The sequence below is a fragment of the Eriocheir sinensis genome, unplaced genomic scaffold (assembly GCF_024679095.1).
Source record: "Eriocheir sinensis breed Jianghai 21 unplaced genomic scaffold, ASM2467909v1 Scaffold6, whole genome shotgun sequence".
NCBI lineage: Eukaryota > Metazoa > Arthropoda > Malacostraca > Decapoda > Varunidae > Eriocheir > Eriocheir sinensis.
Window position 1 is genome coordinate 827453 of NW_026111942.1, and position 14098 is coordinate 841550.

Consider the following 14098-nt stretch of genomic DNA (forward strand, 5'->3'; position numbering starts at 1 on the left):
TAAGCGTCGAAAACCGGTACATGCACGAGGGCGAGATGATGAAGGCAAGTTATCCCAGCATCGTTTCCAGATTGTCGTACTCGGAGCATTACTTTTACCAGCTTCTCCCGCATAAATATCACCAGGAAACAGGAATAATAAACCATTTCAACAATAACTACAAATAAATATCGTTATTGTGACCCAGGAAACAGTTTTGGGGATGGAAATTGGGAAACATGAGAAACTGAGTACGACAATCTGGCAACGTTGTACAATAATCCCAGCCATCAGCTGTTCAGTGTTTGTTTACCTCGCGCGGGGAGAGAGATCCTCGTGCTCCCGGCCTTGTAGCGGTGCCGTGGCGGGGCGTGTAGGCGTTGACATGTAAGCCCCGGTCGTCTACCCTCCGTGCCCTATTGGGGTCCGTGGACGGGGCAGGTAGTTTGGGTTAACCCGTCCGCTGCGGTTGGCACGGGTTTGGATTTCACTGTTAGCCTAGTTTCATATATATAGTTTCATGTCTTTCTCTGTCTCTGTGGTGGATAGTGGAGTGTTTCCCATGTGGTATTGGTGTGCTGGATATCCTCTCCCAAGGTGCAGGACTACATTTTCTTCATTGAATTGTAGCAGCCACTTTTTGTTCCACTCCTGTAGCTTGATGAGGTCTTCTGCTAGGAAATGCACATTCAAGGGGTCAAATATACTTTTCCCATTTCATTTCAACAGAGTAAATTTTAATGTAAGTGGAATTTTTCCATGTTGAGAATATGCTAACAGCTCCTCATTTTCATTTTCCATTTCCATCTTGCAGCACTCACGGTCATCGGCACTGCCCATACACTCAGTCCACCCTGGCGGGGACCTCACCAATGACCTCCATGAAAACAGGGTCCCAGACAAGCCAGTTGGTCTGAAGGGTGAGTGTTTCCCTCAGTGTTGTGATTTACATCCTCTGTCCCCTTCAAATTGTCCCTCCTACCTCCTTATCCATCACTTACATTCTTAATTCCCAACAAACAGTATAAACCTAATATATGTGTTGTGCATAGAATTTAGGATAACTTACAGGTACAATACATTTGTATAATTTTGTTTTCATGGTACAAAATATTCATGTTTGGAAGCCATGATAAAACCTACATAGTGATCATGATGGTGGAGTCACTGTGTTATCTGCAGTGTCTTGTGGTCCATTACTGCCATGGCGCTGACTGACCACATCAGGGTGTGTTGGCAGCCCCCTGCACAGCACAATGTGATGCTGTGCGGCTACACCATTGCCTGGGACCAAGGCGTGGCGGACATCTACTCCAAGATCGTGGACAGCAAGCAGCACGGTTACATCATTGATAAGCTGGGTGTGTAAGATGATCATTTGTGACTAATTCTCCATTTTCTGGCCAAGTAGTATGCAGACCTGCAGTGTGATTCTCCACAAGACAGGGATTTTGAATTAGCCACTTCTACATTTGTGTTGAGCCAAGAGAAGGTAAAGATTTTGTTAGCCTGTCAAATGCGATTGGCACGGATTTGCCCTCACTGTTAGTCTGGTAACCTTTCTCTGCCTCTCTGGTGGACAGTGGAGTGTTTCCCATGTGGTATTGGTGTGCTGGATATCCCCTCCCAAGGTGCAGGACTTTACATTTTTCTTCACTGAATTTTAGTAGAAACATTTTGATCCATTTCTATAGCTTGGTGAGGTCTTCTGGTAGGAAATCCACAGTCAATGGGTTAAATGATATCATAGTTAACCATTTATTGAGTCTGGAGTTAACATTACATTCACCCCCCCCCAAAAAATGATGATGGAGTCCATAACAAGTTTTCATTTAAGCAAAGTAAAGTGAAGGTAGAGATCTTGTTAAGTAGATCATAGTTAAACATTTATTGAGTCTGTTAACATTTCACACACACACACACACACACACACACACACACACACACACACACACACACAGAAAAGTATTTACACACCATCATAAAGTTAGCTCTCCATATTGTGAAGACCCTGGACCATGAGAGCAATTATTGAGGGAAAGGAGGTGGTATTCTGAGTTGCCATTTTCAGACTCATCATCGTTCAGGCTCATTCCTCTGTCTGCCCTGAACTCTCAGATATTTCCTGGGTGGTCATAATGTTAGTCAGGTTATTCATTGGTTATCTGTGGCCTGTTATCTGTCTTTCTACCTGTTGTCTGTTAGTCTATCTCATTTGTTATCTGTTCTGCCCAGTTTAACCCCTTGACTGCGGATTTCCTAGCAGCAGACCTCGCCAAGCTACAGGAATGGAACAAAAAGTGTCCGTGGCTACAATTCAGTGAAGAAAAGTGTAGTCCTGCACCTTGGGAGGGGATATCCAGCACACCAATACCACATGGGAAACACTCCACTATCCACCACAGACAGCGAGAGAAAGACCTGGGACTATGTTACCAGGCTACCAGTGAAGGCAAAATCCGTGCCAATCGCAGCGGACGGGTTAAGGGTCATGAAAAAATTGTTGTATTGTTACGATTAGGTCCATAACAAGTTCTCCGTCTCCTCAGAACCCAACATGGAGTTTGTGATAAGCCTGCGAGCCTTCAACAACGTGGGTGACGGGCAACCGGTGTACCAGCAAGTCCGCACCCAGCCAGAGGAGGAGGAGGTGGTGGCACCCACGCTGGACCCGGCGGTGTGGGTGAAGGCCGTGGTGCTGACGCCCTTCACCGTGGTGCTGCAGTGGGCAGACACCATGCTGAGCCAGAACCAGGTGATTTATTTATTTATTTATTTATTATTATTATTATTTTTTTTTTTTTTCAAGGGAGGCAACTCAAGGTAAACAAATTAAACAACAATTAAAAGGCCACTAGATGCCGTTCCAAACACAAGCATGAAGAATGGGAGGTCAAAAGAGGTCAGTTTTGGGTAGTGTTGCTGGGCTGCTTCAGGGAGGGCAGTCATCAGCTGGAAAATATATGTTTTATCTCATGTTCTTTGTGCACTGTGTCACGACTTGCCACTTGCATCAACACAGCAGCGGAAAAGTTAGTCATTTGTCAAGGAACTTATTCACCACTTACACATTCTTGTTTCCCTGCACACACTCCCTTATTCACCTCATATCCACCTCTCCACATCCTTATTCGTAACTTGCATCCTTCTCCCTCCTACAAACAGCCCCTCATTCACCTCATATCTTCCTCTCTATATCCTTATCCATTACTTACTCATACTCTCGTCCCAGCAAACTCCCTTATTCACCTCACGTCCACCTCACACATCCTTATCCATAACTCATGCATCCTCTTTTTCCTGCAAACAGTCCCTTATACACCTCATATCCTCCCTCATACATCCTTATCCTTCACTTACACATCCTCTTTTTCCTGCAAGCACTCCCTCACACCCTTCCTATCCTCCTGTCATTCATGTCTCATTTCACAAGCCAGTCCTTCATCCAGTGACCTTTCTCATGTTTTCCCTCCGTCCTTGTACCTGACTCCCTGTTAATACTGACCTTTGACTCCTGCAGTACAACAGCTGCACCACCTTCTCGTCCTCATCCTCCAGCCGCTACGTCAACGCCACGGATGTGACCTGCCTCATTGACAGCCTCAAGCCATCAACAGTGTGTGAGTTTGCTGTGAAGACCATCAGGGTGAGACCACAGTGCTGGAAGCCTTCGTTCTTCTTTCAGTAAATATTCACTCAGTCCTGCAACACTTCTCAAGGAAATCCTGCACAGCTGAATCCTTGCTGTGATGAGGCACAGAGAAATTATGACTCATAGGGTGAGCTATTATTAGTGTTTGAGATATTGATTTTTTCATTGACCTTTTGCAAATACTAAAAATGAACCTTACATAATGGTATTAGAAACAGCACAGCAGGGTTGGCAATGATTTAATCAAATTGATTTAATCAGATGATTAAATCATTGATTTTATTTGTGTTTTTTCTGAGTAAAAGTATTCCATAGGTTAAATGATGTGCTCCAAAGATGATAAAGTAAAACAACCTATTCATGTGCAATGATTCATTTATTCTCTTCAAAGTATAAAAAAAAAGATTCCTACATTATTATATCCTCCTGCGCTAATGTTGCTAACTTGACATGTTTTTTACTAGGTAAAAATCAGCCTCCTCTAGTCTTTACTAACTTGGCTGGCAATGTATCATAATAGCAACCAAGGTTTGCAACCAAACCGTAACAGAATAGAAGTAGATATTCTTCTGTATGGTAATAATATAATATTCTGTCATGAAAATGACAACTTCAGGCAACTCTATCTGTCCTAAACCTGCTCCTGTACCAACTACAAACAAGTACTGAACAAGTATGTATCTGGATCCTTGACTGTGCTCAGACTTACAGGCCTAAACTTAAACTTAAAGTAACCTATGGAAACTTATGAATCACTATATATATATATATATATATATATATATATATATATATATATATATATATATATATATATATATATATATATATATATATATATATATATATATATATATATATATATATATATATATATATATATAAAATGCATGATGGGGGAACTTTGAAGTTTTGGTGTGCCAAAATCACACTTTTTCCCACACACTTTTCCCCATCAGGTTTGGCGTGAGTCCCCCTATAGCCTGGTGGCCTCCAACACCCTGCTGGTGGCCTGACCGTCCTGGCCCTCCCTGGCCAGCCGTCCACCACCACCTTCACCCGGCAGCCGCTGCAGCGGAACAATGGGAGGATCACAGGTGAGCTGATGGGTTACCAGGATGGCATCTTCAAATTATAAAAATAAAAAAGAGTCAGTGTGCCAAACCACAGTGATGTACTAGACTACATAGTTAAGGGAACACACCTTCACTGACGTGGAAAAGACCTGGATATATAGTAAATAAACAGTGACTTAGGTCATGGTGGTGGGCAGCGTGGGCCAGGCAGGAAGCAAGAACCATACATCTTGTCAGCCACTATAAATACAATTTGCCTGAGCCACTACTGGGCTGGGGTCATCCAAGAGGCCCCTCCAAAGAGCCTACTGGAGCTATGGGCAGCACTTAACCCAGTAGCTGCAGGGATCATGTTTCTGAAAGGCCACTCTAAGCACTGCCTTGGGCCGACCATCAGGACCCACCGGGAAGAAGCCTACCGGCGCAATAGGCCGCGACGTAAAAAAGAGAGAGAGAGAGAGAAAATCATCACTCAGGCAAACCATTTTATAATATATATCAATGCATTTGTGATCAGTTTATGCATCATCTATTTTGGGGGCTTGTATCATAGCAAAAACTAGGCCCGTCGCTGCTACACGGTAAAGCCACAAATTTTGCCTGTCACTGGTACACGGTTAAAAAAAGATTATTGAGAGAGTAATTTTGTTTGTTCCAGGCTACGTGATATTCCTCACCACGGACCAAACTGTCGGTGACTGGGTGACGGGGGACTGGCTCACCCTTACCGTCCATGGACTGACGCCTTCAAGGAAGTATTTGCACAAGATGCACTCTCACAATGTCAAAGGTTTTGGTCCATTCTCCTCCGTGGAAAGCTTCACGACTTCCAGGTAAGGAAGTGTTAGTCTTAGGGAGCCGTCATTGCTGTGGTGCATCAGTCACTGTTCTCCCAGTTATGCACATGTTGTGTCCCACCACACTGTCCCTCATCATGGAGCACTCCCTCCCTGAGGCTGACTTGAGGCCCATTACCTGCATGCTGTGTGTTGTGGTGCATCAGTCACTGTTCTCCCAGTTATGCACATGTTGTGTCCCACCATACTGTCCCTCATCATGGAGCACTCCTCCTGAGGCTGACTTGAGGCCCATTACCTGCATGCTGTGTGCTGTGGTGCATCAGTCACTGTTCTCCCAGTTATGCACATGTTGTGTCCCACCACACTGTCCCTCATCATGGAGCACTCCCTCCCTGAGGCTGACTTGAGGCCCATTACCTGCATGCTGTGTGTTGTGGTGCATCAGTCACTGTTCTCCCAGTTATGCACATGTTGTGTCCCACCATACTGTCCCTCATCATGGAGCACTGCCTCCCTGAGGCTGACTTGAGGCCCATTACCTGCATGCTGTGTGTTGTGGTGCATCAGTCACTGTTCTCCCAGTTATGCACATGTTGTGTCCCACCATACTGTCCCTCATCATGGAGCACTCCCTGAGGCTGACTTGAGGACCATTACCTGCATGCTGTGTGATGTGGTGCATCAGTCACTGTTCTCCCAGTTATGCACATGTTGTGTCCCACCAAACTGTCACTCAAAATGGAGCACTCCCTCCCTGAGGCTGACTTGAGGCCCATTACCTGCATGCTCTGTGAATGCCACCTCTGGCTCTGTGGGCATGTGGGTAAACCCTGCTTACCAGGTTGTTTATGTAAGAGACAATCCTTAGTAAAGAGTGTGCCCAGAAAGTTGGGTTAGAGCAGGTTGATGGATCCTGCTGGGAGGTACATGGTATGGGGAAGGTGCCTGCAGAGGGACCTGCACAGAGGAATCCCCAAGAATGGTGTCATAGTTTGGGTGAGGCAGGCTGGCAGAGGCCCCATTGATTGACTGATTGATTAAGCCAATGTTAAAATATTATACATCTGCTCCTGTGTTCCAGCTGTTGACAAGAGCATCGGTGAGCCCCTGGCTGGTGTGTGGAGCGAGAGGCCTGATTGTGCTGGTGATCGCTGGCGTGGCAGGAGCCATGACCAGCTGGGGCCTTCTTGGCCACCACACTGTACTGCTGCGGGTCAAGGCGGAGCCCAGGCCAAGCATTGTGTAAGGTGGCAGGACAGTTTCTTGTTGGTGTGTTTCATCCCATGACTCATTTCAGCAATACTTTACACTGACTGCAGGAACTTTTAAATAACTTTGTAATATGGAGAACAAGGCTGCAGGGCATAGTCCACAAAGACTTAAGTTTGCCAAGATTAGAGAAAGAAAAAAAAAGGTAAACTTGTTCATAGGAAATGTTCAAGATGGACTTTCATTTTGTGCTATACATAGTTGCAGGGTAACAAGTGACCTCTGTTTGTGATATCTGTGTCTCTTGGTGGAGCAGCTAACACGTGTTTCTAACTTGTGATTGCTTGCAGTGTGCTGGCTGGGAGCTATTTCTTTAAATGAATTCAAATATGCTTTGTTGAACTCAAACCTCATACCTTTAACATCCATCCTGTTTTGAAGATTGCATGTGCCCTTCCATCTCCCTCTGGACAGCCCTGCGAGGTACAGCAGCAGCACTCAGTAGTATTTAGCAGCTAGTAAGATGCATCACTTCCTTGCAGTGTTGGCGGCAGCTGCAGTGAGAGCAACAAGCCTGGCGTCCAGCCTCCAGACCTGTGGATCCATCACGGCCACTTGGAGCTGAAGAACTTTGACAAGGGTGAGCGCAGCAACTCCCCCAACCACGCCTCCATCATCCAGCACACAGGTGGGTGTCTTTGTCAGTCACTGAACAGTGTGCAGCTCATGGGAGTCCTGTCATTTGTGTGGTATTTTTTGTAATATTTGGTTGCTGGTGTTTTGTTGCCAGTCACTGCTGCGTTGTAGTGTGCCAGTGACGCCACACACAACCTTACACAACCCCCGGACACTCCAGTATGAGAGTCATCACACATTACAGAGTTTCCATCTATCTCTATCCAGACACTCCCTCCTTGCCTGCTCAAAGTTTCTCAAAGATCTTTCCCCCCTCTCCCTAACGTACTCTTGCACCCTATCCCTCCATTTCACTGGAGGTCGTCCTCTAGCATTCCCTCCCTCTATCTCACTCACATACACCCTTCTGGTCATCTTACTCTCCTTCATTCGCTCCATGTGGCCAAACCACTTTAAAGTCTGTCGCTTCACTTCTTCCACCACTCCACGCTTCTTCCCTTCACCCCTGTGACACATTCCAGAACGCTCGTACACACTTTCATTACTCATTCCTTCCATTCTACTCACACCACAAGCACTCCTCAAATAACTCATTTCCACTGCCTGCACTCTAGACCTCTGACTTTCATTCCAGGCCCTCGTTTCTCTTGCATATGTGAGGGTTGGTACTATTATTGTATTTCTCAAATCCCTCTTTACCTCCATGCTCACACTTCTGCCATTCATGATTTGTCTCAAAGACCCTACCACCCTTCTTCCTTGCAATGCCCTTTCTCTTGTCACTCTCTGCACCACCATGCTTACACATAACTGATCCAAGAGCCGCGGGTCACTCTTCTCAAATGCTCTGAAACCCAGTTCCAGGTTGACCCTGGGCTCATAGAGTCTATACTGTTCTGCACTGTGTCTCAGTGACATGGTGGTGTCCAAATGAAAATCCTGTAGAATATTTCTCAAATATCCAGGTTTACCAAGTCGCATTGCTTGATAAGTCAAGACAAATATTTTGTAGACTATGCGTGCCTTGATGGGCAGCCAATGCAAGTCTATAAGTGCAGGTGTTATTCTCTCACCAGACCCTTTGTTAGCCTTGCAGCTCTGTTCATAACAAGTTGTAGTTTCTTCAGCAGATATTTAGGAAGGCCATAATAAAGTGAGTTACAATAATCCAGCTTTCTATTTACATGATTATATATATATATATATATAAGCATCTTCATGGTCTTATCATCCAGGTATTTCTTGACAAATGCAATATTTCTCAGATGGTAGCGTGCAGTTCTCACCACCTGACTGATCTGTTCTTTGAATGATAGAGTGCAGTCAAGTATCACACCTAAATCTTTGACTGACTTTTTTACAGTCCTAGTGTCATCTTTTATCCGAAGAGTGGAAACATCTAGCCTCCTGACATCCTTGTTCTTCCCCACAATCAAACATTCAGTTTTATCCTCATTCAGCTTCAGTTGCTTAGAATTCATCCATTTCCCGACATCATCCATAATTCTGCTCAGCTTATCTTCAGTGTTTTCCACGTCACTCAGCGACAAATAGAACTGTGTATCATCAGCATACAGTTTAAAGTCAACTTCATGCCTTCTTAGCAAATGTGAAAGACCAATAGTATAAACACAGAATAAAATTGGACCCAGTACACTTCTCTCGGGGACTCCTCTTTGCAAAAGTTTATGAGTGGAGAACGATTTACCTATTTGCACACAGTAAGTTCTGTTCTCAAGGTAACTCCTCAGATAATCCAGCGCGCCACCCTCAATTCCAATATTCTTACAATCCTGAAGCAATAGACTGTGCTCCACCGTGTCAAACGCAGCACTCAAGTCTAACAAAATCAGAACACCACACTTCCCTTCATCCATAAGCACAAGCAAGTTGTTTACCACCAAACAGAGAGTAGTTTCAGTTGAGTAAAGCCTCTTGTAGGCAGATTCATTATCCGGTAAAGCCTGCACCACTAGCAAATGCTCCATTAGCTGATTTAAGATCACATTTTCAAGTATCTTGGATAGAAACGTCAAGTTGGATACTGGTCTAGAGGAACTAAACACTGTGGGTCCAGTTTACCTTTAACGATAGGTTTCACGATCGCCGCTTTCTCACTCTCAGGGAAAGTCTTGTTTTCGATACTAGTGTTAACCATCACAGTCATAATATTTAATAAATCACTAAAGTTTCCACTCTTAATGATGTCACTTATCGGCAAGGAATCACCATCACAGTACGTCAGGTTCACCTGTGTATGATAGTTTTCACCACAGCCACATCCACTTGTTGAAAGCTTGTTAACTTTATTTCAGGGACTGGAGTTTCCACAGCGGATCCATGGTAACCGCGGTCGCCTCTAAAGTTCATGATAACTTTCTCAATTTTCTTGTCAAAAAAGTCTAAAAACTTATTTGCCAGCACTTCATCCGAGAAACCATCCGGAAGCTTGTTAACCTTTCTGTTTCCACTCAAACTGTCAAGCACCTTATATAATTTATTGATGTTCGGCCCTGCCTCCACAACCTTATTCCGATAGTATTCTTTTTCCGTTTTATCACAAGCCGATTTTCTTTGTTTCTCGCCTCCTGGTATGCTCTTCTTGCCTCATCTGTTTTTGCATAAGCCACAGTCTTTCTTTTTCTTCTCTTTTTGCCCACAGTATTTCCGCATTAAACCAAGGTGCATGATCTCTCAACACTATCTCCTTTTCACTCAGAGGACAGAGGCTGTTATACTCATCTTTAGCTAAACCATTATATAGCTTAACCAGGCAGGTAGCACAATTTCCACGTAACACCGAGCCATGTTCACAGATTTCACGACAATTAATAGTAATTTCCTGTATTACAGAGTTAATCAGTATTTCTGGTTGAAAATTCTTTCGCAATCTGAACGTAATCTTTTTTCTCTGCACTGCTTCCTCACGTATGAAATTTCAAAGGTTACCAATTTATGCACCGGGGACATACAACATATTTCATCAACACAACCCCCCTTGCACACGATCAACGTCTATATCGATCAAAACCAATACTAGCACATGACCCCTAAAGAAGTCATCTCGTTCACTTTATTAATCAGGTTGAAACTGTCCATCATCTCAATGAAGGCCATGGCAGAAGAATTTTCAGGATCATCAATCCATAGATTAAAGTCACCACAGATGAACACATTTGCACTCACCATATCCACAGACTCCAAAAATGTGCGAAATTCATCAATAAAGACCTCTGCTCTTGTATCCGGAGGTCCATACACCACAATAAAGGTGCATTTCCTTCTATCAATTTCACAGATGACTTGCACTAATTCAAAGGTATCCCACCTTTCTGATGCTTTTCTCCGAATCTTCTTAAAAGAATTCGAAAGAAAGATCCCAACACCACCACCCCTTCTTGTCTCCCTCGGGACATGTATAAAGGTATGAGTACATGCGGAATGTACAATTGGAGTAGGCCTAGATCTGTACGTATGTCAAAACTGCAAGTCTGATTAGGCATTACAGTATTGCTTTAAATATAATTTGTTTAAGTTTTTGAAAGGCATCCATAAGTGAACACTTTTGAGTATGAGACTATAAGGAAGTTGGTGTTTTTAACTGTTTCAGATATCAATATTCAACAGAAAGGACATATTTTATCAAATTAATTGAATATTTAGTTCCATATATTTTTCATGAAAGTAGATGTTCCTTTTGTTACAAAAATTCAGAAGAAAGGGAAGCTGTCTAATATTACTAGTCTAAAAGAAGGGGATACCTTTTGGAAAATTAATTAATTGTTTAGTTTTACATTCTGTTCATTAGGAGACACAAATATGACTGTGTTCCTATATTTCACATCAAGAGAGATTTATAGGGTATAGTTTTCAAAAAGGGAATACATATCATATTTTTATAAAGTGAAAAAACTATTTTCCTTATGTTTCTGTGAGTTTTATTATTGTAAGCCAGAGTGGGGTAGAAGGCCTACCCAGTGGGCGTTTTACCCCACATGCAGGGTAAGAAGCCCCCTTATTATTTTTTTTAAATTGTCATTATAGAAAGGTGTAAATCATAATGAGTGGATATGATATATACCATAGATAGGCCTTAGCCTAAGCTTTCAACAGATCTTTTTTTTTTTAATTCTATTGCAAAAAATGTGGCTACAACAGGCAATCTCTCTTAAGGGGGGCAACTTACCCCACCTTACCCTATTACGAATTTGGGAAGAGTATTAAAAGGCAAGCCGATTTTGCACATCAATCAGTCTTTTCCAATTTGCAGGAGTCGCGTCACATCACAATGGGACCAAAAAAGGACGAGAAGGGACAAGACAAGAAGAAAAGGTCTTCTGCTGCCGCTGGTGCCTCTCCTGATGATGATGAGCAACAAGAAGACACTCAAGAACAACCTGCCAAGAAAGTGAAGGGACGATCCAAGAAGAGGTCATCGTCTGCTACCGGGGAGACACCCCCTCCTCCAGCCCTCTTGCGTCACCAATCCACTTGGACACAGAGCCCCAACCTGGTCATGATGATGCTGGGGTGTGTCTTTTGCTCAAAATCGGGAGCAAATTCTTGGAGGAGATTTGAAACTCGTAGTAGATCCGGAGTTATCGGTGTAGTTCGTCGTACATTGTAGTACTTCGTACTTACAAATCGGGACAGTTGGTGTGGTTCGTGATACTTCGTAGTACTTCTGCTCCAAAACTCGGCGTACTTCGGGAGAAAATCAGGGTGAAATCATAGTACATCGTAGCACATCGTAGTACGTCATAGCACTTCGGGAAATAATTCGGTGTACTTCGGGGAATATGCCCTCGAGGTCGACCGAACGCCTCGAGATGAAAAGATAAACAAATTTTCGTAGTGATTCGGGGAAAACGCTGTCTCCCGAGGTACTACGATTTTTTTGTGATTCGGCGTCTGTGAGACCGGGGGGTAAGTGTGTTCTCTCAAAGTTTCCGATAGTTTGGTCGCTGCTCTCTGTATTCTTTCCAACTTTCTAATTTCTTTCTTCAATGTAGGTGACCACACTAACGCTGCATATTCCAGTCTTGGACGTATCACCGATGTTATTAGTTTCTTCACCGTCTCTTCGTCTAGATATGTAAATACTGCTTTTATGTTTCTAAGAAGATTGTATGTTTCCCCAGTTATCCGATTTATATGCTTCCCAAAGGATAACTTGTCTGTTATTGTCACTCCCAGATCCTTATTCTTCTGTTTTTTTCATGATTCTTTCATTACTCAGAGAGTAGTTCCCCAATATCCGTCTACTGCTCTTACCAAACTCCATCACACTACACTTCTCTGTACTGAATGTCATTTCCCATTTGCGTGACCATTCGCTTATTCTATCGAAATCCTGACTCAAGGCTACACAGTCTTCTTCATTAGCCACCCTCCTCATTAGTTTAGCATCATCAGCAAACATATTCATATAGCTTGTCACCCCTTCTGTCATGTCAATTATATATATTGCAAACATAATCGGAGCCAGCACCGATCCTTGGGGGACTCCACTGGTCACTTCCGCCCAGCTTGATTTATTGCTCTTGATTACTGTTCTCATTTCTCTCTTCGTTAAAAAGTCTATAATCCAACCCTTATATTTTGCATCATCCTGTAGGTTTCTCCAAATAACTTGTTTATGTGCTTTTCTGGGGATGGTGTGCCTTGCATCGTTACTCCCAAATCTTTTTTCTTCATGTGCTAACTTTAAGTTTTCTTCTCCCATCCTGTATGTCTTCCTTGGTCTTTTTATACTTTTCCCCATTTCCATAACATGGCATTTGTTTGCATTAAATTCCATCTCCCATAACTGGCTCCATCTATACACTCTGTACAGGTCTTTTTGCAGTTCTTCACAGTCTTCCTCCATCTACACTTTCCTTATTAATTTTGCATCGTCTGCAAAAAGGCTCATATAACTTTTTATACCCTTTGGCATATCATTTATATATATTATGAACATTATTGGTGTTTGTGTGTCATTTCAGGTAAAATATAAGTATCAAGTATATAAAAAAAACTAGTCCTGTTAGGTTTGTGAGGGTCATGTCACGTGTTTGTGGAGGTCATCTTAGGTCCCAAGGGTGAGGTGTGTGTCTGTCTGTCTGCAGTGCCTGTTCCAGAGCCTCAAGGGAAGTGCCGGCAGCCTGGAGGGGGTTTTGGGGCCCCTATTCAGAGTGCCTTAAAGTGTGTGTGTGTGTGTGTGTGTGTGTGTGTGTGTGTGTGTGTGTGTGTGTGTGTGTGTGTGTGTGTAATTCACCACGGCCTGATCACGAGTTGGACTGGCTTTCGCCAGCAGGTACCCTCCCAACGTGAGTAAGTGCTCATTATTGTCGATCTCTGGGTACTGCCAAGACCTCACACACCACACAACCCATCCCCCTTGCTCAAGGGGGGACAGTAACCACTCCTAGTCAACGGAAAGAATCTGGCCTGAGCGGGGCTCGAACCGCCGCCTGTTTGGCCGTGAAGACTTGCAGTGCAGCGCTCTACCGATTGAGCTACCGGAGCGGTGTGTGTGTGTGTGTGTGTGTGTGTGTGTGTGTGTGTGTGTGTGTGTGTGTGTCCACCTAGTTGTATTTACCTAGTTGTGACATACGGGAAAGGAGCTCGCGCTGTCCCGTCTCCATATCCGCTCCTATCCAACTTTTCCTAAAATCATGAATGTTTCTTGCACAAACCACCTCCTCCTCCAGTCCATTCCACACCTCAATGCTTCTGTTTAGGAAGCTAAACTTTTTCACATC

General features: G+C 43.7%; 1 protein-coding gene and 1 long non-coding RNA gene across 3 annotated transcripts; one reads left to right on the forward strand and one right to left on the reverse strand.

Annotated features, from left to right (window-relative positions):
- The first annotated feature begins 261 nt into the window (after positions 1–261).
- Positions 262–13432, forward strand: LOC126993320 (neogenin-like). 2 transcript variants are annotated; one of them, XM_050852268.1, is made up of 10 exons: positions 262–366; positions 794–899; positions 1162–1340; positions 2529–2734; positions 3500–3599; positions 4591–4728; positions 5366–5540; positions 6589–6749; positions 7259–7404; positions 11623–13432. In XM_050852268.1, exons 3-6 carry the CDS (start codon positions 1184–1186, stop codon positions 4599–4601), a joined length of 474 nt encoding a protein of 157 aa, XP_050708225.1. In that variant the 5' UTR covers positions 262–366; positions 794–899; positions 1162–1183; the 3' UTR covers positions 4602–4728; positions 5366–5540; positions 6589–6749; positions 7259–7404; positions 11623–13432. The 2 variants fall into 2 exon arrangements, with proteins under 2 accessions (XP_050708225.1, XP_050708224.1); XM_050852267.1 differs by lacking the exon at positions 6589–6749 and having other exon boundaries at positions 3500–3758; positions 11623–13428.
- LOC126993321 (uncharacterized) lies at positions 5561–6451 on the reverse strand. The gene is made up of 3 exons (XR_007747619.1): positions 6287–6451; positions 5803–5924; positions 5561–5682 (listed from the first exon to the last, which is right to left on the reverse strand). It is a non-coding gene; the product is annotated as an uncharacterized LOC126993321 (long non-coding RNA).
- Positions 13433–14098: the final 666 nt, after the last annotated feature.

Coding starts and splice junctions, on each gene's coding strand:
- LOC126993320 (XM_050852267.1), top strand. CDS start 1,184: ATGGCGCTGACTGACCACATCAGGGTGTGTTGGCAGCCCCCTGCACAG. Junction 1,341..2,528: donor TTACATCATTGATAAGCTGG/GTGTGTAAGATG, acceptor CCGTCTCCTCAG/AACCCAACATGGAGTTTGTG. Junction 2,735..3,499: donor CCATGCTGAGCCAGAACCAG/GTGATTTATTTA, acceptor TGACTCCTGCAG/TACAACAGCTGCACCACCTT.